At 51.8% G+C, this 27556-nt stretch overlaps 11 protein-coding genes and 1 non-coding gene across 12 annotated transcripts; 3 read left to right on the top strand and 9 right to left on the bottom strand.

The window, feature by feature from the left end:
- Window positions 1-124: 124 nt before the first annotated feature.
- On the bottom strand, window positions 125-1864 carry PSV08DRAFT_221948 (uncharacterized protein; the record flags this gene model as incomplete). Its single annotated transcript, XM_014225838.1, has 3 exons — window positions 125-658; window positions 757-1506; window positions 1556-1864. The coding sequence occupies 3 exons, from the start codon at window positions 1862-1864 to the stop codon at window positions 200-202; spliced, it is 1518 nt and encodes a 505-aa protein (XP_014081313.1). The 3' UTR covers window positions 125-199.
- Window positions 1865-2499: 635 nt separating this feature from the next.
- Window positions 2500-4335, bottom strand: PSV08DRAFT_201209 (kinase-like domain-containing protein). The gene is made up of 3 exons (XM_014225837.2): window positions 3994-4335; window positions 3333-3939; window positions 2500-3278 (listed from the first exon to the last, which is right to left on the bottom strand). Exons 1-3 carry the CDS (start codon window positions 4120-4122, stop codon window positions 2773-2775), a joined length of 1242 nt encoding a protein of 413 aa, XP_014081312.1. The 5' UTR covers window positions 4123-4335; the 3' UTR covers window positions 2500-2772.
- Window positions 4336-4567: 232 nt separating this feature from the next.
- Window positions 4568-4650, top strand: PSV08DRAFT_t32. The gene has a single exon. It is a non-coding gene; the product is annotated as a tRNA-Ala (tRNA).
- Window positions 4651-5893: 1243 nt separating this feature from the next.
- Window positions 5894-7175, bottom strand: PSV08DRAFT_292533 (glycosyltransferase). The gene is made up of 3 exons (XM_014225835.2): window positions 7053-7175; window positions 6552-6987; window positions 5894-6465 (listed from the first exon to the last, which is right to left on the bottom strand). The coding sequence occupies exons 1-3, from the start codon at window positions 7105-7107 to the stop codon at window positions 6003-6005; spliced, it is 954 nt and encodes a 317-aa protein (XP_014081310.1). The 5' UTR covers window positions 7108-7175; the 3' UTR covers window positions 5894-6002.
- Window positions 7176-8284: 1109 nt separating this feature from the next.
- PSV08DRAFT_409317 (Sec63 Brl domain-containing protein) lies at window positions 8285-15073 on the bottom strand (the record flags this gene model as incomplete). The annotated part of the gene is made up of 15 exons (XM_066093820.1): window positions 8285-8509; window positions 8540-12697; window positions 12734-12849; window positions 12880-12988; window positions 13019-13100; window positions 13137-13180; window positions 13217-13600; window positions 13634-13782; window positions 13819-13873; window positions 13904-14232; window positions 14266-14320; window positions 14351-14359; window positions 14399-14530; window positions 14567-14601; window positions 14635-15073. The coding sequence occupies 15 exons, from the start codon at window positions 15071-15073 to the stop codon at window positions 8438-8440; spliced, it is 6168 nt and encodes a 2055-aa protein (XP_065949194.1). The 3' UTR covers window positions 8285-8437.
- A 387-nt stretch (window positions 15074-15460) lies between these two features.
- Window positions 15461-16538, bottom strand: PSV08DRAFT_201200 (translation initiation factor SUI1). The gene is made up of 4 exons (XM_066092026.1): window positions 16389-16538; window positions 16315-16340; window positions 16167-16254; window positions 15461-16085 (listed from the first exon to the last, which is right to left on the bottom strand). Exons 1-4 carry the CDS (start codon window positions 16429-16431, stop codon window positions 15670-15672), a joined length of 573 nt encoding a protein of 190 aa, XP_065949193.1. The 5' UTR covers window positions 16432-16538; the 3' UTR covers window positions 15461-15669.
- A 71-nt stretch (window positions 16539-16609) lies between these two features.
- Window positions 16610-18530, bottom strand: PSV08DRAFT_201197 (glycosyltransferase family 22 protein). Its single transcript, XM_014225833.2, has 3 exons — window positions 18228-18530; window positions 17979-18152; window positions 16610-17929 (listed from the first exon to the last, which is right to left on the bottom strand). The coding sequence occupies exons 1-3, from the start codon at window positions 18514-18516 to the stop codon at window positions 16668-16670; spliced, it is 1725 nt and encodes a 574-aa protein (XP_014081308.2). The 5' UTR covers window positions 18517-18530; the 3' UTR covers window positions 16610-16667.
- A 307-nt stretch (window positions 18531-18837) lies between these two features.
- Window positions 18838-20433, top strand: PSV08DRAFT_409315 (DHHC palmitoyltransferase-domain-containing protein; the record flags this gene model as incomplete). Its single annotated transcript, XM_014225832.1, has 2 exons — window positions 18838-19184; window positions 19386-20433. 2 exons carry the CDS (start codon window positions 18838-18840, stop codon window positions 20431-20433), a joined length of 1395 nt encoding a protein of 464 aa, XP_014081307.1.
- Window positions 20434-20826: 393 nt separating this feature from the next.
- On the bottom strand, window positions 20827-22037 carry PSV08DRAFT_292504 (histone-fold-containing protein). The gene is made up of 4 exons (XM_014225830.2): window positions 21855-22037; window positions 21396-21506; window positions 21207-21334; window positions 20827-21102 (listed from the first exon to the last, which is right to left on the bottom strand). The coding sequence occupies exons 1-4, from the start codon at window positions 22006-22008 to the stop codon at window positions 20926-20928; spliced, it is 570 nt and encodes a 189-aa protein (XP_014081305.1). The 5' UTR covers window positions 22009-22037; the 3' UTR covers window positions 20827-20925.
- Window positions 22038-23911: 1874 nt separating this feature from the next.
- On the bottom strand, window positions 23912-25200 carry PSV08DRAFT_292485 (Prefoldin beta-like protein). Its single transcript, XM_014225828.1, has 4 exons — window positions 24913-25200; window positions 24761-24851; window positions 24375-24567; window positions 23912-24280 (listed from the first exon to the last, which is right to left on the bottom strand). Exons 1-4 carry the CDS (start codon window positions 24944-24946, stop codon window positions 24239-24241), a joined length of 360 nt encoding a protein of 119 aa, XP_014081303.1. The 5' UTR covers window positions 24947-25200; the 3' UTR covers window positions 23912-24238.
- Window positions 25201-25321: 121 nt separating this feature from the next.
- PSV08DRAFT_361673 (cytochrome c oxidase biogenesis protein Cmc1-like protein) lies at window positions 25322-25702 on the top strand (the record flags this gene model as incomplete). Its single annotated transcript, XM_014225827.1, has 2 exons — window positions 25322-25420; window positions 25494-25702. The coding sequence occupies exons 1-2, from the start codon at window positions 25384-25386 to the stop codon at window positions 25700-25702; spliced, it is 246 nt and encodes an 81-aa protein (XP_014081302.1). The 5' UTR covers window positions 25322-25383.
- A 129-nt stretch (window positions 25703-25831) lies between these two features.
- On the bottom strand, window positions 25832-27402 carry PSV08DRAFT_201184 (nineteen complex-related protein 2-domain-containing protein; the record flags this gene model as incomplete). The annotated part of the gene is made up of 2 exons (XM_014225826.1): window positions 25832-27175; window positions 27294-27402. The coding sequence occupies 2 exons, from the start codon at window positions 27400-27402 to the stop codon at window positions 26010-26012; spliced, it is 1275 nt and encodes a 424-aa protein (XP_014081301.1). The 3' UTR covers window positions 25832-26009.
- Window positions 27403-27556: the final 154 nt, after the last annotated feature.

The following is a 27556-nucleotide window of genomic DNA, read 5'->3' as shown; positions in this document are numbered from 1 at the left end:
AATAACCCCCCAAAAAACAAGGCTTTCATGGCATACTACTGAGAGGAGGCAAAAAAAAAAAGACAGAAAGTCGACCGCATTCCGTTCGGTTTACACGTGGAAGCCTAGCCCCCCCAAAAAGAGGAGGACGGTAAAGAAAGCCGTTAAAATGCCGAGTTTCTCTTGTTTAGTACTCTTTCTTTGCCCTTTTTTGTTATTTTTAAAAGTCCCAGAAAGACTTGTCAGCTGTCTTGCGCCCACCCATACCATCACCCTCGGTCTTAATGCCGACCTGTTTGCCTGTGCTTTCTTTCTTGGCGGGACTCTCGTCGAACAGGGACCAGGCAGCTTCGGTGCCCTTGCGGCCGCCCATGCCGTTGCCGGCAATGTTGATGCCGCGGTTCTCGGGCGAATCAGCGTGCATGCCCCAATGTGTCTTCATGGAACTGCGCACCGCTTGGCTCGACTTGATGTTCTCTTTCTTGCCTACGCCGGGGCTGTCGTCGGTCGTGTTGGTGACGTGGTCATCGTAAAGACCTTGACCCTTGTTGCCCAATTTACTCTTCACGGGGCGCGCGCGCTGCCCCTCGGGTGTGGCATCGTCGTTGAATTCAAAGTGCGCATCCGCATCAGGGCGGGCCTTGTGGACTATTGGACGGCGGACGGGCGAGACATCGTCCTAGAGTAGAGATATGTTAGCATCTTGTTTTTTTTCTTAATTGACAAGTAGAGACGAAAAATCGCAGCCTCCCTCTCTAGCCGACAAAATAAACTAACCTCATCATCGCTCCAGCCAAAGTGTCGAACGGCTTGGGGGTGAGTCTTGGGCTTGGCCTTGTCAGGAGTAGCAAAATCGTCAAAGTCCCAGTGCGCAGAGTTCTTGGTACGGAGCTGGTTCTGCCTTGGCCGTAAGGCCTCCGGGGCCTTGGGTGTCTCCTCGCCGTCACCAAACTGGAAGTGGTCGTACTTCTTTGAGTTTGTCTTGACACTCGAGGGCGCACTGGTAACAGATTCATCGTCGTCTTCTTCGAACAGGCGGTTGGGCTTGTAATTCTTTCCAGCGCCTGATTTGGCTGGGATCTTCTGTGATGGAGTAGGCGAGCCACCCTCGGCGGTAGCGAACAACTCGGAGTACTCGCGTGGCGGAGGTTTGGCCGACTGAGCGCGGGGTGCTCCAGGTTGGCCTGTGTAAGTTGGCTCTTCTTCAGTTTCGCGTGGCGCAAACAGCGAGAGCGACGCGTGCGGGTCATTCATGGCATTGCTTGTCGACCTCTGCGAACGCGAGGAAATGGAAACCTCGTCTGCGCCGCGGGAAGCGGCGGTTGTTGGGCGCGACGAAGCCGCAGACTCAGGCTGAGAAGCAGAGGCATTGTTGGATATCAAGCGGATCTGTTCGCTGGCGTCCCGAATAGGCCAGTTGCGCGATCGCGCGCCGATGACGTCGATCTGCTTGAGGAGCGAGCCCTGGTCCCAGTACTGGCGGATCTGTGTGATTTTGCCTGCGTGATCGAAATGGACCACGTGAACCTGTTCGTGTCAGTGTCGGTGAATCGCGTGGGTGAAAGCCAATGCATACCATGGGGAACGTGGCGGTTCGGTCTGCAACAAAGTTGTCGTCTAGGCCTGGGAGGTATGCGCCGCCGCCGTTGCTGAACTCAACGGTCGTCTCCACATCAACGCTCAGGGCGCGACTGCCCTCAACGGCGTCGAGGATGTTCTGCTTCGTCTTCTTCAACAGCTTCTCCTGGACAGACAAGTGCTTGATGATGGCGGTCGCATCACTGATGCTAGTTGTGGTAGAGACGTAGTGAAGAGTTGCGTTCTCAGCCAGCGCGCCTGTCGAGGGCGTGGCCAGAAATTTGGCATACGTGTCGCGGAGCGTCATGACGCCTTTTTTTATTGCTGCTATATGCTAATCGCTGTGGTGCGTATGGATGATGGATGGTTGTTGGCGCAGCGGCGGTTTCTGGCGGGGCGCGATGGGGGGTGGTGGTACAGGTGTAAGTGTGTAAACAAGCAGAAACCAGGCGCGCGCGCAACTAAGTACCTATGTACGGATCAAGGCAGTGGAGATGGTGAAAGGGGAAAGCATAACGATTACAGGCAGGCCAGGACCGTACGGCCCGCAGCAGCCCCCGGCTTCTCATCTCAGCAGTCTGTTGTTGCTGCAGGGGCACTCCCGCCGTTGCAGACACGCCCCACCTCCAACAGCCACCAAGACCAAGACGGACTGCGGAGGTCCACGTGGATAACCATGTCATGCAGCTAGCTATGATGCTACAGAACTATAATCCATCTCCGCTAACACTCTTTTCGCTCTTTGCCATTTGGCCATGTTTTCTCGACTTGGGAGGACACATTTGCCATCTGCTTACGTCTCTTCTCGGTAATGTCCACAAACGGCGTGTTTCAGATCGCTTTGACGTGCCCGTACAATCTCGGATGCCTGAGCGCTGATTTCGCTTTCCCCGCCAATGCTTTTTCTTTTAGGGGCACACAACACCTGGCCAGCACACGAGCTACTTGAGATATTCTTCATTTATTGGGTACGCTTGACGCCGACAAGCAGGACTCTCCTTGTCAACAGCACTATCTCGCTTCTACCCAAGCCTGTCACAGCACACCACCCAGACCAACTCCAGTGTTAAAGGGGTATATTTTGATGCAAAACCATGTCCGCCATCAGGTAGAATTGGAGTACTCAATTTCCCATGGACAAAGAATAGGAAAGCCATTCTTTGTCCAAGACAAGCAGTGTAGCCTTTACCCCACGCTAGACCACGCTGGTACCATCTAGTCGTCTGAGCCATCCTCGGGTAGATTCCTCAGCACGTCTTCTACAATCCTAATCAGCTCGTCCACATCTGGGCGTTCACTTGGTTCCAGTCTCAAGCATTTCCTGACCACCTCCTTTACGCTGTCTGAGATGGCATCCTCGGGATTGGCCTTTTGCTTGCCCCTTTGGATGCCTTCGTCTGGAAACCTCCAGTCTCCACCCAGCACGCAAATACTTAAACTACCTCCAGTCTCGTCTGATCGTGCTTCGAAAGGACTCTTGCCTACAAGACACGCGTATAGTGTGCAACCTAGCGACCATATGTCGACTTTGGTATCAATGACGGAGCCAGTCTTGACATCAAATAGCTCAGGTGCGCGGTAAGGCATTGTCGAGTGTTCAGCAGCGGTATCTTGGACTTGTAGAGCAAGAGAGCGCGATGTGATGGGCGTCGGTGAAGGCGCGAGGGAGCCAAGATCCATTAGGATGGGTGTCTTGCCGTCGTCATCTATCATAATGTTCCCTGGTATTTCTATTAGTCTTCGCGATTGAGGTGCTCATGTGATGAGCTACATACCTGGCTTAATATCCCTGTGCGCATATGCCCTCTCCCCGCCAGGCGCAATGCCTTCGTGTGCCGCTGTAACCTCAGACTCCTCAAGCAGCCCTTCAGCTTCTTGCTCGTCATCTTCATCATGGTCGCGATTCCGTCTGCTTGGCCGCATCTCCATACTCTCCGCAGCCTCTGCGTCTGCCCTCTTAGCGTCTTTCCTGACTTTCTTCGCTTTCCCCTCACTCGCCCCGCCTCCGGGTCCTTCTTTGACCTTATATTGATGCATCGCCTTAAGAGCTTTACAAACGCCCAGGAATAGCTCCATCAGCCTACGTTCCGGGAACTTTGTGTGGTTGACCAGGTTCGCATTGATCATGTCTTGTAGGTTGCCGCGGCGGTAGTATGGAAGGAGGATGTAGACGGTCTTTGCAGACGGGTCTGACTTGTCGGTCTCGACGGAGTAATCGATCGAGTGAATAATGTTCGGGTGTGGCGCAAAGAGTGAATATGCCTCAACCTCTTTCAGCGCAAGACTGACACTTTCTTGTCCAAAAGGACATCTTATCTTCTTCAGCGCAAGAAGCTGCTGATTTGAATTGTCTTGCACAAGGTACACATAAGAGAAACCACCCTGCATCGAGATCAATTAATTGAACCCAAGTTCGATCGCGCCTTGCGAACTTACCTCACCCAGCAACCGCAGTATCTTGAAGCTTCGGCTATTGACTTTCAGTTGAGGTGAGCTTGGAAAGCAAACCATGCAGTTTGTGAAAGAATAGACAAAGTCGAGGAAGTATGTGCCTAGTGACCCCATGGTTGCAGTTGTTGCAGTTGCGATACTCTCTGTTTGCCAGCTATCAACAACTTTCGGGGCGCGATTCTAGCGTAGAGGCCGGACGCGCGGTCGATGGACAGGCTTTGATTGGACACCACACCGCGAATATAGCGAAACTATTGTAGATGCCGAGTACGGTCGTGGGAATTATAAAGACGATGTTGCTTGCTGAGGCAAGGCGCAACGGTGTTCGGAGAAGCTGACGGCGTGGTTCGTCCGAGATGCGCCAAGGGTGTGGCTGTGAACTCGTAGCTCACGTCACGCTTCTGGAGGCTCGAAACCCCCTCCGGTCAATGCCCCACAGACTTGGGGCCGCTCAGCATAGCTGACATGTGCGAACTAACACACATCAGTTTTGGACTTTCTGAATTTTAGTATATACTTAATCTAATTTGTTATTATTCCATCTTACGTAAGATCCATCGGGCGTATAGCTCAGTGGTAGAGCGCCCGCTTTGCATCAAGCAAAATTGCGGGAGGTCTGGATTTCGATCATCCATCCGTCCAATGTCGTGGACCAACGAGTGTTTGTTGATTTCTTTTTTTTTTGCCCAGCTTTCCCCAACTCTGTCTACCAGCCGCGAGATATGTTTTTGCCCAAGGCGTCTACTCTACCCCAATGGGAATATCACCAATACTTCTAATGTAGTGCTGTTTTATGTTCGCCTAAATGAATCAGGTCACTCAAAAACCACGGTGCTCAGGAATGAGATGCAGGTTGGCACCTCATAGCCTAAAGGGTTACAAAAAGACACAACTAGAGATATTGTCGTGCAGAACATCTTGCTGCTATTGCGACCCTTTCATATTACAAGTACGTAAGTCCATGTGCGTAAGTCAGAAACCCCGCAAATAAGAAAATACACTATCCTACTAGTATGCTCATACCTATGCCACCGGATTGAAGAAACTCACTAGATCTCATATTGCTCAGCGCCTATGAATAAGCACCACGAATACTAGCAAGCCATCCATCAGATCCCAAGACGCTGTCCCACAATGACCACCCCTCCCACAGGTCTGCTCAAACTCCCCCCTCGAACTCCGCCAACAAATCTACCACTACGTCCTCGTCCTAACCCTCCAAACCCGCACAATCACCATATCCATGACCCGTCGAAACTATAACTACAAACTACACGGCTTGGAACCAATCCGGAGCTTAATCTTCACGAACCGCCTCATCAACCATGAAACCCTTCACTACTGCTTCACACATTTCATCTTCCGCCTTGACAGCGACTTCGACTCCCTTCTGACCCTGATGAGCGAATTCTATGTGCAGATCGGCAAACGAATGCGGAAGCTGATTCGGTTCGTTGTGATCCCGCGGTTCAGCGTTGATACGGTGTTTTTCCGAGATGGGTACAGGAGTGCGCCTGCTGAGAGTTTGCCCGAGAAATACAGGGAGCTGGTGGGGGATATGGACATAGCGTTTAGGAAGCTGAAGGGCTTTCGGGCGCTGGGCGAGGTGCGGCTTGGGTTGTATTTTACAGGAGGTGATCAGGGGACAAGAGGGTTAGGGCTTGGGTTAGACGTGAGGATGATGGGGAGAGGGATGGGGATGGAATGGATCAGGCATGGGATTCGTGTATTATGGGGTTGTTTGGGGATGCGAAGAATTTTAGGCCGAGAGTTAAAGATTGGGGATTTGGTGGGAACCTTTACTAAGAGGTGTTCTTGGTGCGGAATCACTGCAGCTTCAGGAAGATGGTTTGCAGCAATTGAGGGCAAAAGCTGCACCTACTCGGGTTGAACTCGTGGAAGCTCCATCGTAAATTATTTGGACAATCCGCTTGGAATAAAAAAATACGAACGGATCGCAGAGACGGTATCTCTTATATCTATTTACGTCCTGATTAATAGTCGTCATCAATTCCAGCCTCCTTTTCAGCCTTTTTCCTCTCCTCATTCATGTCCCAGAACCACCCATGTGTCACAAGATCCGCCTCATTATGCACTTCTTTCCCATTCCACGGTTTAGGAGCCAAAATATAATGAACATTCTTGACCTCCTCATCTCTCCAAATAGAATCATGAACGCCTTTCCAGCGTAAAGTCTTTAGCGCATTATACACATACGGCAGTCCAACCCATCGGCCACGGAAGAGATCAGAAAGCAGCGACTGATCGGCAAAAGCGTAGTCTGCTGTTTGGGGCTTGTCCAGGGTTTTCAAGATAAGGTCGTATACTGCTTTGCTGGGGTTGACGACCTGGAGGCCGCCGTTCATGTACTGAAGTCCAGTGGTGCAGGGAGATCCAGTTGTTTGCGCCTCATCCGGTTTACCATGTTGATGTGTGTAGGCGCAATTCTCAGGGACCCTACTACTCATCAGCGACTTATCTTCTAGCAATAGCGTTTGAAAAGGAAGAATTGACGTTTGGGTGTTAACAAGATGTAAGCTTACCAATCACTAGGATAATGTGCCCTCTTCAGGGGATTGCACACACATGCATGCGAAGCTGCAAAGACCCTGTCGCCCTTGCCTTCGAGAGCGGGAGAATCAAGTTTAATAGTCATCAGCTCGTCCATGTTGCGCATGACGAGCATGTCACTATCTAGCTGGACGATTCGCTCAAACTCTGTTAGCCCAAAAGGAACCATCTTGGTCCAGCAGTCGTAAAACCGTGGGTCATTGCTGTAGTCGTTTCCAGCTGAAGGTAGTAGGTAAGGAACGTGCCGCTTGCGGATACCGCGGCGGTCGAGTGCCTCATGAGCTTCGGCTGGTAGTTCATCCGTGTACAGTACGATGAGCGGGTAGAGAGATTTGGAGCGTTTCAGTGAGTAATCAAGCGTTAAGAGACCCGTGAGGTAGGCTGTGTTTGTGAGGAGTGTTGTCCAGACTGTTGATTGTAAGCAGAGTGCATGATGTGTTGGTTGCTTTGCCAGGTAGTGCTGTGTGGCTTACCTTTGGGTGGGTAGTCGCCCACTGGTGTGTCCACGCTAATAGCTGAAGGTGCCATAATTTCAACAGTTTGAATGAAGCTCAGATCGGGTTTCTCAGACTGCGACGTCAGCTCAGTCTTGTGATATGGGCCTTACAAGAGGGGTGCCGCTGTACTTACCTAGGGCCAGCATTTGTGATACCACTTGGCATCTGTTCGGGCGATGACCAGGCATACTCAGCTTAGTACCAAATCGGTAAAATGGTGTGATAGCCCGACGCTAGCATGCCTCTAGAGGAGATGGATGTTCATGTAACCGGTGAATGCATGCAAAGACGACAGGGGTCTCAAATCCCGAAGGATAGCCCTATGATGGTGTGCGATTCATAAAAAGTAAATCCCATGAAACAAGCAGAGAGACAAGGTCTTATTCATGATAATACACACACAGAGTACAACAAAACGTTGGATTCAAACTATAAGCTCGATGGACAACCCGTCATACATTATAAATCCAACTACGCCAAGGTCGGTAGGCAGGCATGTTCTCGGACTTATCTATATATCGTAGCATCATTCTGTTACTATTCGCCTGATCCGGCACGGAATTAGACACGGGACTTTGCACTAGTCCATGCAGCCACTCTTTTTTTCCTTCGGCCAAATTGCAAGTTGAAGCAATCGCATACATACATGAGACCGTCTCGTGTTATCAAACACACCCGAGTACGTACCGGATGCCTTGGCAAGCTGGCATTAATGATCAACATGGTGACTGTATTAGTCTGCGGCAACAGGGACACGTTTTCCAAGGCTTTCTCTTTAGACCCCGCACCAGTAGTTCCCATGTGAGTCGGTCCGATTCCAGACTGACTTCGGGTGAAAAGCGCTCGACGCGTCATGGTTTAGAGGCCAGAATATTCAGTGACTATCTCTGTGACTTACCGAGGCTTACTTGTCCGTTCGGGAAAATAATAATCGGAGCTGATGCCAGTGGCGGTTGGCAGAGATACCACTAATGCACATCAGATCTCTGTATTTGCCCTGAGATCACTTCCATAGGAGCATCACATGCTTATTTTCTCACTTACTTCTGTGATCACTCGAGATGACCATCAGATACCTCACCTCTGGCCCTCAAAATCCGCGCAAGTCACTTACAACACGGCGAGATCACAGTGGCTAAGCCACATATCGATGGTACATTAGGAGATGAAATCGTCCTCGCTCAAGCACTAGAAAAGGAAAAACAACCTAAGAACGGCAATCATGAAATTACTATATATAATTACATCCAATTTAACTCAGTCTCTCAACGCCCATACACCCCAATAATCTGATTTTTCTCCCTTTCAATCACTAATAGGTATATAATCTACCGCACAACCTCATACCCCTCTTGGCATCGCTACTCATCCTCCTCCTCCTCATCACTATCCTCTTCCATCCCCTCCGCAGCCTCAACCTGAAACGTAGGCGCCTGATCAACACCAAGATAACTATCGCTTACCAGATAGAGCGTCAACTCATGGCTACCCGGCTTCTCGAGCGTAAACTCCAGCACCGTCTCGAGCTTCCGTAGGATCGGTACTTTCTTAATAGCAAGCAGCGTGCGCTCCTTCTGGTCTCCAAGCACAAGCCACCAGCTCTCCGTCTTGTCGGCAGGGTAAAACGGAGCGTGGACTTCGGTCTTGGGCTCCTCGTCTTCTTCGAGGTTGCGCGTGACGCGGACTTTGAGTTGGGCAGGGCTGTTCGAAGCGATGTTCTCTGGGTCGACAAGCTGGTGCTCGAGCTCGACGTTGGGGTAGAAGTTGTTTGTGAAGTTTGCAATATCGGCGAGTTGGCGTTGGTCGACGTTGAGAGCGGAGATGAGTTGCTTGTAGTCTGGGTTTTCGTCTTCGTCCATGGCATTGATGAAGTCGTCGACGTCATTGATGCCGAATTTCTGGGCGGCCTTGATGGTGTCGGCGTCGAAGTGCGGGATTTGCTTGAGGGGAGAGTCCTTTTGCCACATTGCTTGGACGACCATTTGGGAGAGCTCCATAGCGGACATGGCGTTGAGATGTGCTTCTGAGGAGAGGACGTCGACACTGGCGCTGAGAATGGTAAGGACCTTTCGCAAGACAATCTCTTGATCCTTGGCTAGATCAATAGGCAGCTGCATGCGCGAGAAGTGAGCTTGGAGAAGGACAAAAGCCTTGAAGTGCGGCGTCTCAAAGTTTGGCTCTTGCATTTTGAATGGAACACGGTCGTAGATGCGCTGAAGAATATGATCTTCGTGTCGTCGAATCTGGATATCTTCAAACTCAGTGGCTGCAGTAATGATCTCCAGTACGCCCTTCAGGCTGGTTCTACCATTCAGTGACATCATGAGTGTCTGCATTGTAATGAACGAAATGTTGTAGTATGCTGCAATCATGCATGGGTTGAGTGGCGTGATGGCATCCTCGTCCTCGTCGTGCTCAATGAGGTTGGCATCCGTCAGCTCCTTGAGGGTCTGTTCGACCATGTCGGACAAATGCGCGCTGAGTCCTTCGTGAGAAGTGTCATGAAGATTGTAGTAGCTAGGGTTGGCGAGTAAGCGACGGTAGAAGTATGTGTATGTCGACCAATCAACAGCTTCCTGCGTAGACTCAATCGTCTTTGCGCTAATCTCTGCGACAAATGCATCGTGGAGGTAGTCGTGGAGGTAACTCTCAATCGGCAGCGCCTCATTCAAGAATTTCTTGTAGTACTCGCGCTTCACTGCAGGCAGCATGAGCACACCCTTGGCTGACTTGTCCAGTCCAACCCTGCCAGCCTTGCCAAACATCTGCAGAATGTCGCTGATGGGGTAGTCGACATATCTGTGTTCACGTCCCTCGTAGAACTGGGTACCTTGGACGACAACAAGATGAGCACTGCTGTCAATCTCCCAGCAAGAGTCTCGTGAAACGATCATGACCTGGATAGCACCGACCTTGAATAGATGCTGGACAGCCCGCTTGTCGAACGAGTTGAGAGCCTCATGGAAGTACCCGATACCGTGAGAAAGCGAAGTCGCAAGCGCTTGCTCATTGATCTTCTCAAGGATGGGTTGGATCTCCGATAGGTCAACATTGAGGAAGCGGTCTTCATCATCATCCGCAATGCATGCGTTGAAGAGATCAGTAGCAGAGTTGCGGGCTTGCTTCCTGTTGGGAACAAAGACCATAGCTGGCTTATCGGGCGACATTTGCGTGATGGCAGAGTATGTCGGTCTCGCCATAGCCATCATGAGAGATGGGAAATGGGGAATGGTGAACGATTGAATCTTGAGCTCGAGCGGTACAGCTCGGATAGCTGGGCTGAAGTTGTAGATGGTGTGCTTGTTTGCACCTATCCACTCGCCAATGTCTCGTGCGTTTGACAAAGAGACGCTCAGCCCAACGATACGTAGCTTCGACTCGAGCTGAGTCGCCATAGCTTGCATACGAGACACAACAATCTCGTATACATGACCGTTGGACCCGCCAAGCATGTGCAATTCATCAGCGATCAACAGCGACACAGACTGCACGTTCTTTCGGCGCTGCCATTGACGAGAGAGGGAGTCCCATTGAGAAGGTGTAGCCAAAATGAGGTCACCCTTCTCAAGGAGTCGCAGATCTGCCGTAGTTTCGCCAGTAAGCTTGACAATGTCTTTGCCTCCAGAGAGACCCGACAACCGCTCATTCCAGTTCTTGTATTGATTGTCAACAAGTTCCTGGAACGGCGCTAGGTAAACTATACGGCCTTCGTCACCGGAGCCCCAGTGTCTCAAAATGGCGAATTCAGCGCAGATGGTCTTTCCGATACCGGCCGATGCACCAATGAGTGCGTTGTCGTCTGTGGTGTAGAGGGTGTTAAAAGTTTGCGTCTGAACCTTGTTGAAGCGACCAATGTTCTCATACAAGCCCATATATTCCTTCTTCTTCAGAGCAGAGACTGGCAATGGCTGCAAGTCCAGAACAGGCGTATGAGCAGGGAATTTCGCAGGCAGGATAAGCTTTTGGAACGAGACAGCAAGCTTGGTCTCAGAAGCCATCCATCGATCGGAAAGGACTGTGACGAAATAGTTTGGTGGCATTGGCTCGTCAATGGGTACTGTGATCTCAAGCAGATGCTCATTGACGTCGCCATCAGCATAGTCACGACGGAGAATAAAGGTATCGTGGAACAGAACTTGTTCACCATCGCAGTCTTCAACCAGAATCCAGAAAGCCTCAGATGTTCCATGAAGTTCGTTATCCCAAACAAAGTCCGGTCGAATGGTAAGCTCCAGACGGAGCAGCGATCTGGTCACCGGGCGTGGTGTTGCTTCAATCTGAAGTCGGGGAAACTTCTCAACCAAACCGCAGACGAGCCTGCCTGCCTTAGGCATACCAAGCAACTCGCCCATGCTGGGTGGATCAAGGCCAAAGTAGCTCGACCAGCTGACATCAATACGCTCTGCTTTCTGCACAATGTCCCGGGGGCAAGTGGGGAACTGTCGCAGAGGAGTCATGGTAGGCCACATGCGCTTCTCGGCCATCTTGCACATGTCAAGAGCCAACTTGGCAACCTGCGACCAACCCTTCTTGAGACAAATCTCAAAGATTGCGCGAAGAATACGTCCAGCTGACTGTGTGACGTAGACCAAATCCGCCATGAGCGCTAGACCCTCGAGCTTGAGACGAGAGATGTAAGCCTGGAGAAGAACATTGATCTTGGCTTGAGGCTCTTCCACACCCTCCTTGACAGGAATAGGAACTTTTCCAAGCAGCTTAGCAAGCTCCAACTTCTCGTCTTGACGAACAGGAATGTACTTGAACTCCTCGCTCAGTGCAAATACTCGGAAAAGCTCAATTGCGCTGATACCAGGCTGAACATGCATGTTGTAAGTAGCCATAGAGTTATGGGTGATGTAGTAGTGGGAGGCAATTCTTCCGAGTTCGGTAGGGTTAAGGGCTCCGGTCTTCCTGTCGTACTTGATAAGACTACACTTTTCAAGAATGTGCGCAGCTGCGTGGATAAGGTCTACACGTCTTTGCTCCAAAACTGTATCGTTCTCGTACTCGGGGCCTACCCGATACAAAGCCGGTGACCGAAGCATTCGAACAAAGAGGTATGTGTAACCAAGCCAGTCCACAGCTTCATCTCTGCTCCGGACGTTGCCCAGAACAATCTCGGCATTGAGGTTGTCTGCGAGCTTACTGATGAGTTGCGACTCGATAGGTAGCTGCTGATTGAGCAGTGACAGGTAATACTGAATCTCAGACTGTGTAGTGATGATAATGCCCTCTCCATACGTATCGTATTGAGGTCTACCAGCACGACCAAGCATTTGCAGAACGTCTTGTGGACTGAGTTCAACCCAGCTACCCTTCTCAGGAGAGTAGATCTGTGTTCCCTTAATAATGACGGTATGTGCTGGCAAGTTAACACCCCAAGCTAAGGTTGCTGTACAAACCAAGACTTGGATTGAACCATCAGCAAAGAGATCTTCTACAGAGGTACGGTCCGCTCGCGACATTCCAGCGTGATGTATACCAAATCCGTAGGGCATGACGTCCTTGAGATCGGCATTCTGTATCGACTCGGACTCCTCCCTCAGAATTTCACGACTAGCAGCGTCTGATCGGAGAATCTTGCCTATAGTCTCCTCTTCAAGGGCCTTGTCACGAATATACTTGGCAGTCTTTGCAGTTTCCTTTCGCGAGTGTACAAAGATAAGCATCTGGTTGCGGTGCTCGCCAACTTGCTCGAGAACTTTAGTGTAGCAGACATCGTTCATGGTCTTCAGCTGCTTGATAGCCTTCTTGTCTGTAACACCGATGAACTCTTGTTTCAGGGGACACGGCCTGAAAGTACCGTCGAAATGGAACAGTCCCTTGTCGGGGTCTACACGAAGGAAACTCGCAACATCGCGGTAGTTGGGAAGAGTAGCACTCAAACCTACAATGCGTACGTGATCACCGGTCTGTTCGCTATGCCGAAGGGTTCTGCTGACAATGCTCTCAATGACTGGACCACGATCATCGTGAAGAAGATGGATTTCATCAATACAGATGAGGCGGACGAGATTAATGTAGCTTGTGTCGGTGGCCTTTCGAGTGATAACATCGTACTTCTCAGGAGTGGTGACAATGATCTGGGTTTCTGCGATTTGCTGCTTGGTAAGTTGACGATCACCAGTAAGCTCAGACACCTTGATACCATATGGTTCAAGACGCTTGCCAAAGTTACCGACCTGTTCCGCGACCAAAGCCTTGAGCGGAGCAATGTAGATGATCTTGAAGTCGTCGAGGGCGATTTCTCCTGTCTGAGGATTGCGGTGTTTGCCAATCTCTCGCAACATAGTCAGCATGGCAACGTTGGTCTTTCCGGAACCAGTGGGAGCGCAAATCAGCATGTTGCCGTCGTCATTGAAGGCAGTCGGGAAACACTTTGTCTGGATACGGTTAAGTGACTTCGAGTTACCGAAACCAGGGCGAGCCCAGTCTGGGAGCTCGGAGGTTGGCATGAGTGGCGGTTCGTTAGGATCACGCTTCGCCTTTGGTGCAGGGACATGAATCTCTTCGTATCCCTTGAACTGACGTCGTGTTGATCCTTGAGGCAGCTTGACGCTCGCATTTGTCATGAGATGGTTACCTTGGTCAAACACGATGTTGTCCAAGTTGACAAGTCGGCTTGATGGTTGTAGACCACCAACAATGCCCTCTGGTTTGGCGTCGGCCATTTCGACGTCGTTCGACACCTCGGGAAGACTGATATCTTTGAGGTTGAACTTCATCTTTCCTGTGCCAGCACCCTCTTCCGCCTTGATGCCCGTTTCTCGTGCGCGCAGCTCTTGCAGGATTTGTTGCTGGCCGGCAGCCTTCATCTCCCGCTCAACAGCCGTCCGCTCGTCATTATCTTCCGCTGCGCGTCGCCACCTTGTAACCCAAACGACCCTATCACGGTTGAGAACAAGTTTGGCGACCAGCTCGTGATGTTCGTAATCAAAGAGATCCATGAGGTCGTTCTCAACCTCACGCAACTCCTTCTCTTCACCGTCTTCCGAGACTCCCGCAAGAAACTTGAGCGCTTCCTGTGTCTTCTCTTGCTGTATATGCGCGTCCTCATAGATCTGTCCAATCTGCCGTTGTAACCAGTATGCGTCGATCTCGTGTGCGGGAATGAGCTGGTCTGCGCCGTTTTTGCGATCCGAAATGGCCGCATCGCCTTGTATTATCGTCTCCTCGGTCTCCGCAAAACCTGCGTCCTTTGCGTCGTCGCCTCCAATTTGTTCTATTGGCGCCTCTGCCTCATCCTCTTCATCCGAGCTGTCGGCATCACGCACTTCAAAAGTCTGAGGGCCGTCCTCGTCCTCCTCTTCATCATCGAAGACGACAGCTACACCCTGGTTGTCACCAGTATCTGCGCCATCGCCATCCGCCATCTCCTCATCGCCTCCTTCCTCGTCGTCTTGCGCGTCGTAATCCGTAATCTTTTTGCCGAGGTTCACAAGCTCGTTGAACTCCTTTGCGCCCATAGAAGTACCCAAGAGATCATCCACCTCCTTCTTCTTGTCAAAATCCTTCATAGAGTCATCTTTGAGGTATTCCAGAACTTGATCGGCCGCACTTCGTGTAGTCGCAGGGTCGACATCGCCGAGAGCTCTGCTCACAATGGTGGTAATAAGTTCGAAAGTCTGGCGAGTAGCAGGTGTCCGCGGCTTGTATGTAAGGCCTTCGATATTCAGGTCGGCGGTAGCAATAGCTCCAAAGGCGCTTGTCCCATCGTCCCGTTTCCTCTTGCGCTGCTCTCTTTCCAGGACATCGCCACCCTCTCCAAGATTGCCTCGTTCGACACCGGGCCCCTTGAGCTTCTTAGTTTGCGCACTTGCACTGTCACGCGCAGTACGCGCGCCCATGTCGCGGATGTTGATGCGGCCTGCGAGCGACTCGGGGTCACCAGTGTGCTCGTCCGGTCGGCGCGACGTAAATCGTCTGTCGGCCTGCAGGACCAAGTTGGACATGGCCGCATATTTGAACTGCGCGAGGTTGTTTTGATCTTTCGACATGGTGGCGGTGGGTATCGTGGTATTGCGCGGCTTGCGCTTTTTGGTCTCGTCTTCTCGAGCTGTCTACACGCGAGATATAATAAAATACACGACGAAAGAACGAGTCGCCGTCCTATCAAGATCAAACGAAAGAAAAGAGTTGTCCGATTGGGTGTGGTCGGGCTGTGGACACGCCCTGGTGGTGGATGTAAATGAGCGGCGGCGGAATCTCGAAAAGTTCAATGATGGAGCTTCCAAAGGCTGCAGCAAGAGCACGTGACACCGCATCACCTCCGCTATCACCAAGGGGCTTGTATGTCGCACGCGCACATTTTCTAGGCAGACCATATCCTCTTTCTGCATGTCTCTGATCGCTGATATGATTTTTCTGCCTAATCTGACGTTTTTTTGTTAAACAATGGTACTATCATTGATTCTATAGTTACTGCTTCTACAGTTTGGTTTGTCCCAGCTCACGAGACCCATGCCTTTCATATTCTGCATCTCCAATTTCTCACCAACCAACTCCAATACACATGCTGAAATGCGCATTTTGTACGCCTTTCAGGTATCCCATATTCTGGTCTCTCCATACCTGCACTTTGTACCCAAAGTATTCAAGCTCCCTCAGCCTTCTTCTTCTTCTTATCCTCGACTAACTCCACATTGTCCTCCGGCACCTCATCATACTTGTCTACCAAGAATTCAAGTATATCCTCGCTCAAATCTCCCTGTACCGTGATTTCCTCGCCGCCACCGGGAATCTTGGTCACACTTGAGCCAGTCGCGAATTTCTTGCCAAAGTCCTTGGCCACCTTCTTGATGTCGAGACCGAATGCTTCAAGTCCTTGAACAGCAGTCACGTATTTTCGCTTGTTACGCTCGATACGCTTGATGAGAATCTTGGAGGATGCGCGTGTCTCGGCTGCTCGCGCCTCAGCGGTCGCAGCTTTGGCGGCTTTCTTCTGTGCATCCTTTTCCGCGCGTTTTTGGGCATCGACAGAGAGCGAGGCCATGTTCTGCTGTAGCGCCTCTAGAGGAAGTGTTAGATGATTTGTCGTGCTATAATTCATTGCGCCAACCAAGCGCATCCCAGAAGTTGAGCAGCACATACCTGCCGAGTACAACTTGGCATGAAGGTCTGGGTGCGCTTCTGCAAGCCATTCTTCACACTTCTTTGTTGTGCCGCCAAACTCGCAGTACTAAATGGGGTTCGGATTACTATTGAGTTCGGTATCGACGCGTCTCAGTGTCATACCTACTTCAGGTGGTAGACTGCATACTGCTTCTTGTTAGTAGATGAGTAGGGAAGCTACCCGCAGCAATATCTACATACCTCCGCAGTAAATGACTTGTTTTGGTACTGTATCGTCAGACATGGTGATTGTACCAACAGCCAAACTGCCGGCTATTCTATGCGCTGACAATGTATCTGGTGGGGTGCAGAGAGTTTTGGGGTTGACGCGAAGGAGAGAGCTTGGTGGGGCAGAGCAAGCGTGGCGGGGTACGTGTGAGAAGTTGGGTACGTAAGGGTCCTTGGACGTGCTTGACACTTTCACCCAAAGCTTCGTGTACTGCGGTATGTATCTCTTTTTTTGAAATTACGACCGTATATCTATATGTTTGTTGGCGGATTCATACTGTTCTCCAGAATATAGATCTTTGGCTGCATCCATATCATGGGCCAGTAACCCCTCAACAAATTGTTTCTCAATCGCCCTTCCAATCGATACCATTCTGCTCCAACTTTGGAAGTCCAGTCAACTTGCACATCAGCAGTTGGTCCGTTCCCCTCGTACATAGGCTCGGATTCATCTTTGCTCTCCTCCCCTGGCTTCAGAAGCCTGACCCCCCCGAAGCCGTACACCACATGTTTAATAGTCCAAGCTCCAATTATCCTCTCCGGCTTCTCGGTAAGAACATAATCAAATTTTGTCCAGAACATTGGATCCAATAGCGCGCTCGGATCCTCAGTCTTGTCATAGGCCCATGTTCGGCTTTGCAGGACATTTTGCTCTTCGAGAACATCGAGTACTGTCTGCGGGCCTCTGTGGCTCTCCAGGAAACGTGTAACGCCTGTTTGACACGCAAGGTTGTCAAAATATACGTTAAAGTGTTTATCGTGCGGGTGATCCATCCGTTTGTGTAAATCGTGTAGAGCCTCTCCTCCGGGGTAATTGAGACTAGAAATACCCAGGATGGCTGTGGATGCAGCAAATGACACGAAGACTGATCCTACAAGAGCCAAGCTGAGGAAAGCATATATGATAGACTTAGATCGTCGAGTCCAAACCCAGGCTGCTCCATCCGCCGCTACTGCCGTCAATCCTGGTATTACGTAGAGAATAAAACGCCATTCTTTGTGGGGAAGAAAGCTGTATATCGCCACAAAGCTGAGTAGAGGGATGAGTAGGTCAAGGCTTCGTCTTTGGCTTGCAGGGTTCGAAACAGCAATGGGTATGCAGACCAGGTAGGTTATAGGGTTAAGCATGAGTCGCGGCAGTGCATTTGCAAAGTAGAAATACCATGGCGAGACACCCCAATTAGCCGAGTTTCCTTGGATAGTGTTGTAGTAGAAACCTGTCCACTCAGGCCACAGGGGAAATGATTGCCAAAAGAAAGAGTCCAGAGGTACTGTACAGATAAGACCGACGATGAGACCTCCAATGCCGGCTGGAATGATGACGCTGACGATCGATATCTTGCGAGTGAGAAACAGATACACAGTGATAGTGGCGACCAGGATAGCCAGTTCAGACCGGAACACAACTCCAGCAATAGTGAGCAGATACAAACTCAACCGGTAGTGTCCCGAGACACTCGAAGAAGTACTGGGCGAATTACACGCGAGAACTAGACTTCGCAATGCCATATTGCCTGTAACCATGAGCCAACAACCACTTCGACAAGCATTCCGCAAACTTACTAAAGATGAAAGCAAACATATTCGGCAGCGTCCTCGAAGCATAATAAATAGCATGAAACTGACTTGCCTGAAACAACGCATACCAAATCCCTGCCGCAGTCCCAAAAGCCCTCTGCACACTCCTCCCAAACGCAATCAGTGCCGCCGCATTAAGCAACCCAAGCACCGCCCTAACTAACCCCCTCACCGTCAGCCCTCCCCCTTTTACAAGCCCCACACAAAGGATTTTTTTTTGAAGTAAAAACTCACCAAGCATCTGCACATACTCCCAATCCTTCACAAACCCCACAAACGGCCTGCTCAACCCGCTCAGCACCGCCGCACCCGCAAACGTCCTGGGCACGCTCCCCGGAAAAGAAACATGGTCGTAATTCGCAGTCAGAAACTGGTCTACGTTCTCTGTCGGAATACCGTGAACAAGGATATCATGGACGGCTTGGATATTAAATGACTCCTCGACTTTTGTGTACGGCGATACATAGAGGTGTATCAAGATGACTGTCGGGATGAGCAGCAAAAAAGGCCACGTTGACGCCATTGCATCTAGCTTTGCGCAATTGCGCAGGGTCAGAATTGTCTGCTTAGGGAATCCAGGGTATCCAGTTTGAAGGCGGTGAGATGGTGTGTATGGATGGCGGTCAGTTAGTTTCGTTGGGTCGGATGAAGTAAGTCCAACTTGCTCTTTTGGAGGGCCCCGGCTGCCAAAAAAATCACGTGCTTTCGCGATCTACCCTGTAACACGAAACCCTCTAAGCGTGACTTTGTAAAGAAACATTCCTTTAACCCGCCCCATTTCCGCTCTTGTATTTCCCATCTTTCTATCCCGGTTTTTTTTTCTCCATCGGATGTTGTCACTAAGATGGAACTCTCCCAACTCGCGGTACCCGCAGTCTATGCGTTGATACTGTTTCTTGGGTACCCCTCGCAGTACCTGCTGATGCAGCTCGAGCCCGCGCCATTGAGCAAGAACGAGATTATCGCAGCCAATGTTATTTTAGTGCTTATTTTTATTACATATACGCAGAGTGTGTTTGTAGATCCGGGGACGATACCGAAGGATTGGAATGTTGGGGGTGCGGTGAAGGCGGAGGGTAAGGAAGGAACGGGGAATGAAGCGGAAGATGTAGTGGGGAAGAGTAGGAAGTGGTGTTTTCGGTGTGAGGCTGCGAAGCCGCCGAGGGCGCATCACTGTAAGGAATGTAAGAGGTAGGTTGATTTTTAATATGTTTATGTCCGTGTTAAGAGAGATATATATATGGAGGCAAAGGCTTCGTGGCTAGACGCTTGTCTAAGCCAAAAGGTCATGGAAGATTCGATGAAGATATGATGAAGTTTTGGAGTAACAAGGAATCTATCACCCTTCCATCATATCAATCTCACCAACAGCACAGCTAACCACCTTCCCAGATGCATTCCCAAAATGGACCACCACTGCCCCTGGACAAACAACTGCGTCAGCCACACCACCTTCCCCCACTTCATCCGCTTCCTCTTCTACACCACCGTCGGCCTCTCCCTCCTCGAAACCTTCATCTTCACCCGCCTCTCCTACCTCTGGTCAAACCTCGACATGCCATCCTCAATGGGCCCAAGCCCCTTCCAGCTCGCCCACCTCTTCACCATCCTCATGGTAAACAGCCTCACGCTCTTCATCCTCGGCATCCTCTTCCTACGCAACGTCTGGTGCCTAGCCGTCAACACCACGACCATCGAAGGCTGGGAGATTGAACGCCACAGAACGCTGCTGCGTCGCGCCCGCCAACACGGAGGCTACCTGCCCTCGCCTGACGGTACGCAGCAGATTCGCATCCGCAAACAGGAATTTCCCTATGACATTGGCATCTGGGCGAATATCGTGCAGGGCATGAATTCTGCTAATCCGATCGCGTGGTTGAATCCGTTTGATGCAACGCCGAGTCTGGCCAGTGGTCTGGCGTTTGAGACGAATGGGTTCGAGAGTCCAGGTACGGTGTGGCCGCCGCCAGACCCCGATCGCGCGTACAGGAGGAATGCCAAAGCGGTGAATGTGGGTGCGTTTCAGTTTGCGGAGGCGCCGGAGATGAGTGCTGAGGAGACGATCAAGGCTTTCAAGGCGAGGCAGGCGGAGGATGCGTTGAGGAGGAGGGGGTATGGGGGACAGGCGCAGCAAAGGGTGGTGGAGGATGAAGAAGAAGAAGCAGAATATGGCAATACTCGTGACGACGACGGAGGATATACGTACGGAGATGATGCTAGTGATGACGCTCAGGAAGAAGAGGAAGAGTCTGAGAAGAAGTATGGCGAAAAGGGACGGGAAGGAGAGGCTGCATGGCGCAATGCCGAGGGTGAGCGGCTAAAGGACTTTGGCGTGGATGAGGACGTGGAGTTTTATGATGAGCAGGAAGATGACATACCATTAAGTCGACTGATAGCTCGAAGGCAAGGTGCGTCGACATCAGGGTATAGCCGTCCGTAGGATTCTTCGCACTACAATGGTATCACAGTGAATACTCAAGTGGCTGCAGCATTGGCAAAGCGATTTTTAATGTGTTTGATTCCCAGTCGCATAACGAGTGTCGGTCGGCCCGTGTGAGCAAAAGATAAAATCTAGACCAATAGTAATCCAGCGTGTAAGAAGACAAAAGGTATCCGAACCGTCCACGTGTGCCCTTCTCTGTCCATCCTATCCGTACAGAGTCCTGGGACAAGACGTCAAGGTGACATCTTGTCGACACAACAGGTATTCTGTTCTCACGCATTATAACCCCACAACAGATGCTCCGGCAGTTTGAACAATCTGATTTCAACAAACATGTTCTCAATCCCATCTCTTCATGAATTCTTGGCAAGTAACTTGTTCGTAAGTCGCTCGTTTTCTGGTGATCCAGCAGCTTTTCCCATGTCTTTCCTGGACGATGGCTTCCTCTTCTTCCATCTTTTGCACTGCGATTACCAGAGCTCGGCGCAACTAGTACTCGGTTCCGTTTCCATTGTGGACGGGATAGCCAAAGGCAGTCGAGTCGTCGCCCATTTCGGAATCGCCGCTCAGTACATGCTGTTGGTTCTCTGACCCGCCTGCGTTGGGCCCGCCGGACCCGGCTGCAAACTGCCCAGTGGGTGGCTTGTTCTGATTTGCGAGGAGGGTCTCGTACCACCAATCAATACCAATAGTTCAGATAAACGTTTTCGCCAAACAATAGGCAACAAAAGAAGAGTGAGAGGGCTAGAAGGAAAAAAGGGGTAGCTTACTTCGCGGTACCTGGAAAGGTAGATCTTGAGAGCTTCGGAGTAGTTTTCGAAGCCAAGGGAGGTCATGGCGAAGAGAATATCCTCTCCATTGACCGTCTTGCGCTTCTCCTGCTGACACTTTTCGGAGGCTGCAAACATGATTACCGACTGGTACTTGGGGAGGTTCAAATAGGAGGCAAATAGACTTACCCTCGCTTGTGATGAAGGAAATGAACTCGCTGACGCATTCCTGCATGCATTCCTTTGCCTCCTTTGCAATTTTGGCGTTTTCGGGTAGAGCCATCTTCATGATACGGGCGACTGGAGCAAAGTTACGAATGTTAGCATCTGAAGCGGCACTTTGGGTTGTGTTTGCATTCTTTGGCGTTGCTTGCAGCGGGGACGACGACGAGGGTGGAGAAGACGACGACATGGCGCAGGCTGCACGTCGGCCAAATTCCAGGCACAGCGCGCAGCTGAGTGGCTGGAGCAAAGTGCGGATTTAGGCGATTCGACGCAGGCACGCGCGAATGGAGAGAGAGTCTGGGGACATGCAGAGAGCGATTGCGCGCGTTTGAGCAATCCGTCGGCGTGCAGACCAAAGAAGTGACGGGCGCGCAAACATGGCCAAGGGCGGGGAAAAAAAGGGCATTGGGGAAATGGACGTACCATTGGCGATAGGAAGCCATCGGTCTTGCTCCTTGACTTCGAACTCGTAACCTATCTGAGCTGTGTTCTCTTCTGTGTTCCGGCCCATGGGCTGTTCTTCGTCAGGCGACTGGACTGGTTCCACGCCCTCCTGCTTTGGGGGAGAGGCCGACATATTAGCGGTTGCGCGGTCGGCAAGCGTATGCGCTGGCGACTATTTCGTTGGCGACCACGTCACTGGGAGAGAAGATGGGGCGAGTTGGCGGCCGAGTATGCAGGCTGGGGGTCACTGGTGTAACGAGGGTGGTGAGCAAGGGAAACGGTTAGTGGCATGCAGCAGGTGCAGGCGCAGGTAGCTTGGGAGCTTGGAGGCTGGGAAGCTGCCGCTGCTACTGCTGTTGCTGACGACGTGCTACGACGGTGGCGGCGACCGAGTGGAGAGGCTCGACGGCACGCGAACTGCCTGGAGTCAGTCAGTCGGTCGGTCATCAGTCAGCCATCGACAAGCAGACGAGGAAGGCGCGACGGGCCGTGGGCGACGGGCCAGGCAGGTGCGACCCAGACGGGCTGGTCGCTCCTTCTCCTGCTGGCTCTCTCCTTCCTTCTCTCTCCTTCTCTCACACGTAGACAGGCACGCAGACCGACAGACACAGGCTGACTTACACGTAGACCGAGGGGCGGCAAGAGAGACGGCGGAGTCGTGTGTGTGTGTGTGCCTTGCGGCGGCGGCCTGATAGTCGGTGCGACGATGGCGGTCCCCCGTGGCGATGGATTGGCGGTGGGACGGGATGCAAGCAGTCGGTGGGGGAGAAGGTCCAGTTGGAGCAAAGGGCCGTGATTCGGGTCGAGTCAATGGATTGCGGCAGCTGTACGCCTTGGTCGCGAACGGAGGTGAGAAGCAGCTGGGGACGCGCCTGCCAATAGGAGCGCGAGGAGATGAGATGGGGTGCGAAGCTCTGAGCGCCCGAGATGGGGGCGGCGCGGCTAAGCTTGGACGTTGGCCAGAGTAGCGTGCGGAGAGACGGTGCATTGCCATGGCCATGTCATGCTCTACTCTACTTGCTACTGCTACTGCTGCTGCTACCACTCCCGCCATCAGTGCGCCTGCGCCCACCATCCTCGGCCCGCCCCGAGCCATTCTGTCCTCTCCATCGCCTGCCTCCAACTGCCGCTGCCTCACTCGGCTTCATCCCGACCCGTCTCGGCCCAGTCCAGGGCCACGGGCTACGGCCGGCAAGCCTCGCCATCACCATCACCATGCCGTCCTCGGGCCTGTCGTCACAAGCACAGCTGCAACACCCAGGCGCTAGTCGGCGATCCTCTATGCAAGCCATGCCACCACCTTTTATTCGACAGCCCTACGCTATCCCACGTTGCAAGTCCCTCTTTTTCCCCATTCCACATGCCCGGACTCCACTTTGCTCTTCCCTCTCTTTCTCCCCAGGTGCAAACATGCTCTTGTCACTAGAGCACAAATCAGACCAGTGTCCTCTCCCACGCACCTATACACACCACCACGCCACGTCTGCTCCACCCCCAGCATTGCTTTTCCCACAATCACGCCTTATCCTCAGCACAGTCCCGGCCACATGCAGACGTCAATCCCTCGATCTCTCTTGTTGGGCTCGGTTGCATGTAAGTACAGCCTTGCTATCAGCTTCACTATTGCCCGCCGCTAGATGACGTCCACCCCCCTAGCCGCAAACGGCCTCTGAACCTCACCGTTCGCCTTCTCCTTGCAGCCAGCTCTGCCGGTACCCTATGAGCTACGTGTCCACGGTCATGGTACCATGGTCGTAGATCGGTGCGTCGGCTCGACTGAAAGCCAACTCGACAGCTCATCGTGCAGAAGGCCCGCCTAGAGTGGGGAGCACGTGCTGGTCGGTTGCAAACTTGGCCTCCAAGCCCACGCTCCCTCTTTGTTCGGTTCTTTTTCATTCGTCAAATCATGCCTGCATACATAAAACCAGTGGGTAGTCCATGTGGTATGTGGGGGCACACGACTATCCATGTCATCGACCATTGCACTGCCCAGCCATGCTGTGCCTGGCTCCCCCCCATTGCATTCCAAGTTTTACACACACACACATCATTGCCGAAGCTATAGTACGGGGGTTATATACATATACCCTTATGGGTACTTCTTGAATTGCTGTGGGGAAAGCTATGCTGTCACATCGTGACATGCTGTACTAACATCTCATCATCGAGTCACTCTCTACACACTGTGGCCTTGCTCCCAGAACCGGAACACTTTTCATTCTTCCGTCATGGCCTGACTGCGTCTGTTCTGACTCTGGTGGCCGAGATTCTGCCGCCTTAATGCTGGTAGTATTCCATGTGGAACCAAGCATACGTCGTGTACCCTCCCTGTCAAAGGGGTGCCGCATGATCCGGACACCATTCTACTGCCCAGGCTGCTGAACAACCTGAATGTTGTTCTTCTTCTGTAGTGGCAAAGTCAGCTGTCCGTTCCCAGCCCCAGATCATTGACTCAGTCGTCATATGCAACTCTCGTTCTCACACATCAGACACACGTACCTTCCACTTTTCCATCTCATCCTGCTTCGACTTGTACTGCTTGACTAGCTCGTCTAGCGCCTTCTTCAGCCCCTCCGAGTTAGTCTGCAGAATAGGCACCACCTCCTTGACCGTCCGCTCAGTCAAGACGCCGTTGATCATGCGGAAGCATTTCCGGTCTCCCGAAAGCGGCTGCAGCGTCTCGAGTACGAGTCTAGTATACATCAGTTAATGATTCTCATTGACTCCATGACACAATCCAGGCATCCTGCTCATTTCTGTAAAGAATAGACAATCTCCTCAAAGGAGGGGGTGTTGGAGACGCCGAGTCACCGAAGAAGCGGTGTGATTGAGAAGGGGCAGGTGACTGAAGTTTGAGCACGCTATGCAAATCATGGAAAACTTACTTGTGCTCTTCGGATTCTTGCTCAATATCCCCGATTTTGGATGCAATGGTTTGCAGCGTGTTTTTGTAATTCTGGTACGTTGTTTGTAGCTCTGCCCTCGTGTTAGCTTACTTGAAATCAACCCTTTAAAAAACGGAGAGAGAAAGATATACCTTGTTGCTTCTTCAGCTGTGCTTGAGACGCCATGGCGAACTTGGGTGGCGGGTGAGAGACGCCAACTCTGGGTTGCGGGGAACTCGGGAGAAAGAATGAGAGAAAAAAGATCGTGCAATGGCCAATGCAGTGCACTCACAGCCACGCGGATGAAAGTCTACTTGCAGACGGATACGCCAATCTGCGTATGGCTAATCTGACCGTGAGAAATTAAGCAAGCGTTGTTGATCGAAACCGACGTTGCAAGCGCAAAGGCCAAAGAAAGACGCGCTCGGACGTACGTTGTTAACGTTAGGGTACTACGCTGAGATGTCGTGCGATTCGTCCAAGAAGCCAGAGATCGGATTGGTTCAAACTACACCTACCACTCTCGACCAAACCTCCACTTCCCACCACTTGCACCCATACAGTACACCCAACCAAACACTCTCCCCGCCTTTCGCGACACCCCAATCCCACCTCGCCCAACCATGCACCCCCACCTCCACACCGAAGAAGTCCAAAAAAGTAACTTCCCCTCCCTCCCTTCTCCCCAAACACACCCCCTCCCCCCCCAGCTAACCCGCGACCCCAACCCCAGACTGCGCCGACGTCGTCGCCGCCCTCGAAGAATGCCACGCCCACGGCTTCCTCTGGAAAGTAACGGGCAATTGCACCGACGCCAAGCACAAAGTCAACATGTGTCTGCGCGGCATCCGGCTTGAGCGCACGCGCCAGAATCGCGAGGCGGCCAAGGAAAAGAGGGAGAGGATCCAGAAGGTGTGGAGGGAGTTGGACGAGAATAAATAAAAGCGCTGAACGAAACGAAACGAAACGAAGTGAGAGGGCGTTACAAAAAAGGGGGAGGAAGAAAGGATTTAGGAAGGGGGAGGAAGGGGGGAGGGTTGTAAGAATAAGAAAGATTTGAGGGAAGAGTGGAGGGGATGATTACATTTTGGTGGGAGAAAGAGGTTCTTTTTTTGTATACAAAAATATTGGATGGGATTTATGAGGCGTCACGGAGCATGGAAGGAGATGGAGAAATAATGTATGATGACACGACCCAGAAAGGTCACTCTTTTTTTTTCTATATTCAATTCAAAACAACCAACGCTACTCAATCAGACTCCTCGCTCGATCGATTAGCCAGCGGCGTGCCACCCAGCGGCGTAGTCCCCAGACTATCCAACCCTCTTTCTGTAATCAACCTACCACCACCACCTCCTCCTTCCAAAGTACTAGCTGGTAAGGCCGGCAACCCCGATTCCTGGCGCAGTTTTTCGTATTCCTCGCCCGTCTTTTGGAGTTGTTCCTGTAGATACTTTTTGCGTTCTTCGATTCTGACTTTGTCGTCTTTGAGATCTTGCATTTTCTGGAGGAGCAGTGCTTTTCTTTGCTTGCGGGCCTCCATGTCGATGGTGAGGCCCTGGAGGATGTCGTTTAGATCTGGTAGAGGCGTGATGCGAGGAGGCGTTCTGGTGCCGTCGTCGTCTTCGTCTACTTTTTGGCCGTAGCGACCCGCGCGGGCTTGGGCTGCGGCGAATGCGACGTTGCGGTCTTCATCCGAGTCGCCTGAGCCGTCGTCTCCGGATGAGCCCTCTGCGTCGTTGATGAGTTCGGCCATTTCGGCGCGCCGTCGTCGCTGGGCTTCCTTTTCCGACTTGCGACCAAGGGCTATCTTGCCGTCTTCTACGTAGTCGTCGAAGCCTTCGGCGATGTCTTCGTCGTCGTGGACTAGGCGGCTTTCTCCCCATTTGTCCTTGGGTCGAAGGGAAATCTTGTCTCTGTGTTGTCTGAATTCGTCTTCTCCTTGGTCATCGGATGCCCAGGCTGCATCTTCGTCGTCATATGCGTTCTCCTCGTGTGCTAAGCGTCGCCTCCGCGCTTTCTTTTCCCGTATCTCTGCTTCGGTAGGAATTGCAGATGACGTCGTCTCGAGCGACGCGACGGGCCCAAACTTTGCTGCAATATCCAGCTCGCGAATCTCCTCCTCTTCTTCGGCAGATATCTTGAGGTCTCTGGGTGTTGACGGCGTCGAGTTTCTTAGTTCAGCAATATAATCCTTGCTGTATTCGGTAGGCTTCGCAGATTCCGATACGAGTGGTGACTGGGCCCGTAGTTGTGCGCTCTTCTCCAACGCTATGCGACTGAGGTTCGCCTTTTTTGGAGTTACAACCGCTGAATCGCTCGATTCCTCGCCATTGTTCGCCTCGTCGCCAGCACCAAACGACATGCGTAGAGAAGAGCGCTTCTTTGCTTTACCAAGCGCAGGCCGCTTGACGACTACAAGGCTTAGTTAGCACAGAGCCTTTGCCAGCTTTTTCACGTGGGCGTGGAAAGGTTCGCTGCGATTTTCCCCAACGTCAGAAAGGCTGGCAATTGCGAAGAAGTTACAACTAACCTGTAGGCTTCTGGACTTCGCTCTGCGAGCTGTTGGTGCTATCGGCGGACTCGTCGTCATCGTAGCTGCCAATCTTGCGCGCCACACGCGTAGAACTAGATCGTTTCATGTTTGGTGATTCTCTGTTATTTCCCAACGCTCTTCTAATTACTTCGAGTCCGTGGGGAGTTTGTAGAGGAAGACTGGCTGTCGCGCTCACATGTCGGCGGTGGTGCCTGTGCACGGGCCCTCCGCAAAAAGCCCCAGAGCTCTCCCACCATGTG

This window comes from Bipolaris maydis, assembly GCF_028858645.1.
Source record: "Bipolaris maydis strain C4 unplaced genomic scaffold PSV08scaffold_6, whole genome shotgun sequence".
Taxonomy (NCBI): Eukaryota; Fungi; Ascomycota; class Dothideomycetes; order Pleosporales; family Pleosporaceae; genus Bipolaris; species Bipolaris maydis.
This window is presented reverse-complemented; position numbering and strand designations above follow the sequence as displayed.

Bases quoted from the DNA above. Each gene is read 5' to 3' on its own strand.
- PSV08DRAFT_201209 (XM_014225837.2), bottom strand. From the start codon at position 4,122: ATGGGGTCACTAGGCACATACTTCCTCGACTTTGTCTATTCTTTCACA. The intron at 3,940-3,993 runs GTAAGTTCGCAA...ATCTCGATGCAG, and splicing joins TACTGCGGTTGCTGGGTGAG to GGTGGTTTCTCTTATGTGTA. The intron at 3,279-3,332 runs GTATGTAGCTCA...TAGAAATACCAG, and splicing joins GCACAGGGATATTAAGCCAG to GGAACATTATGATAGATGAC.
- PSV08DRAFT_292533 (XM_014225835.2), bottom strand. From the start codon at position 7,107: ATGGCACCTTCAGCTATTAGCGTGGACACACCAGTGGGCGACTACCCA. The intron at 6,988-7,052 runs GTAAGCCACACA...TACAATCAACAG, and splicing joins GGGCGACTACCCACCCAAAG to TCTGGACAACACTCCTCACA. The intron at 6,466-6,551 runs GTAAGCTTACAT...GATGAGTAGTAG, and splicing joins GCACATTATCCTAGTGATTG to GGTCCCTGAGAATTGCGCCT.
- PSV08DRAFT_201200 (XM_066092026.1), bottom strand. From the start codon at position 16,431: ATGTCTGACGATACAGTACCAAAACAAGTCATTTACTGCGGAG. The intron at 16,341-16,388 runs GTATGTAGATAT...TCTACTAACAAG, and splicing joins ACAAGTCATTTACTGCGGAG to AAGCAGTATGCAGTCTACCA. The intron at 16,086-16,166 runs GTATGTGCTGCT...CACTTCCTCTAG, and splicing joins TGCCAAGTTGTACTCGGCAG to AGGCGCTACAGCAGAACATG.
- PSV08DRAFT_201197 (XM_014225833.2), bottom strand. From the start codon at position 18,516: ATGGCGTCAACGTGGCCTTTTTTGCTGCTCATCCCGACAGTCATCTTG. The intron at 18,153-18,227 runs GTGAGTTTTTAC...TGAGGGGGTTAG, and splicing joins GGAGTATGTGCAGATGCTTG to TTAGGGCGGTGCTTGGGTTG. The intron at 17,930-17,978 runs GTAAGTTTGCGG...TCATGGTTACAG, and splicing joins TATGTTTGCTTTCATCTTTA to GCAATATGGCATTGCGAAGT.
- PSV08DRAFT_292504 (XM_014225830.2), bottom strand. From the start codon at position 22,008: ATGTCGGCCTCTCCCCCAAAGCAGGAGGGCGTGGAACCAGTCCAGTCG. The intron at 21,507-21,854 runs GTACGTCCATTT...ACTTTGCTCCAG, and splicing joins ATGGCTTCCTATCGCCAATG to TCGCCCGTATCATGAAGATG. The intron at 21,103-21,206 runs GTAAGCTACCCC...TGGTGGTACGAG, and splicing joins ACCTTTCCAGGTACCGCGAA to ACCCTCCTCGCAAATCAGAA.
- PSV08DRAFT_292485 (XM_014225828.1), bottom strand. From the start codon at position 24,946: ATGGCGTCTCAAGCACAGCTGAAGAAGCAACAAG. The intron at 24,852-24,912 runs GTATATCTTTCT...ACACGAGGGCAG, and splicing joins ACAGCTGAAGAAGCAACAAG to AGCTACAAACAACGTACCAG. The intron at 24,281-24,374 runs GTACGTGTGTCT...TTGCCACTACAG, and splicing joins ATGAGATGGAAAAGTGGAAG to AAGAAGAACAACATTCAGGT.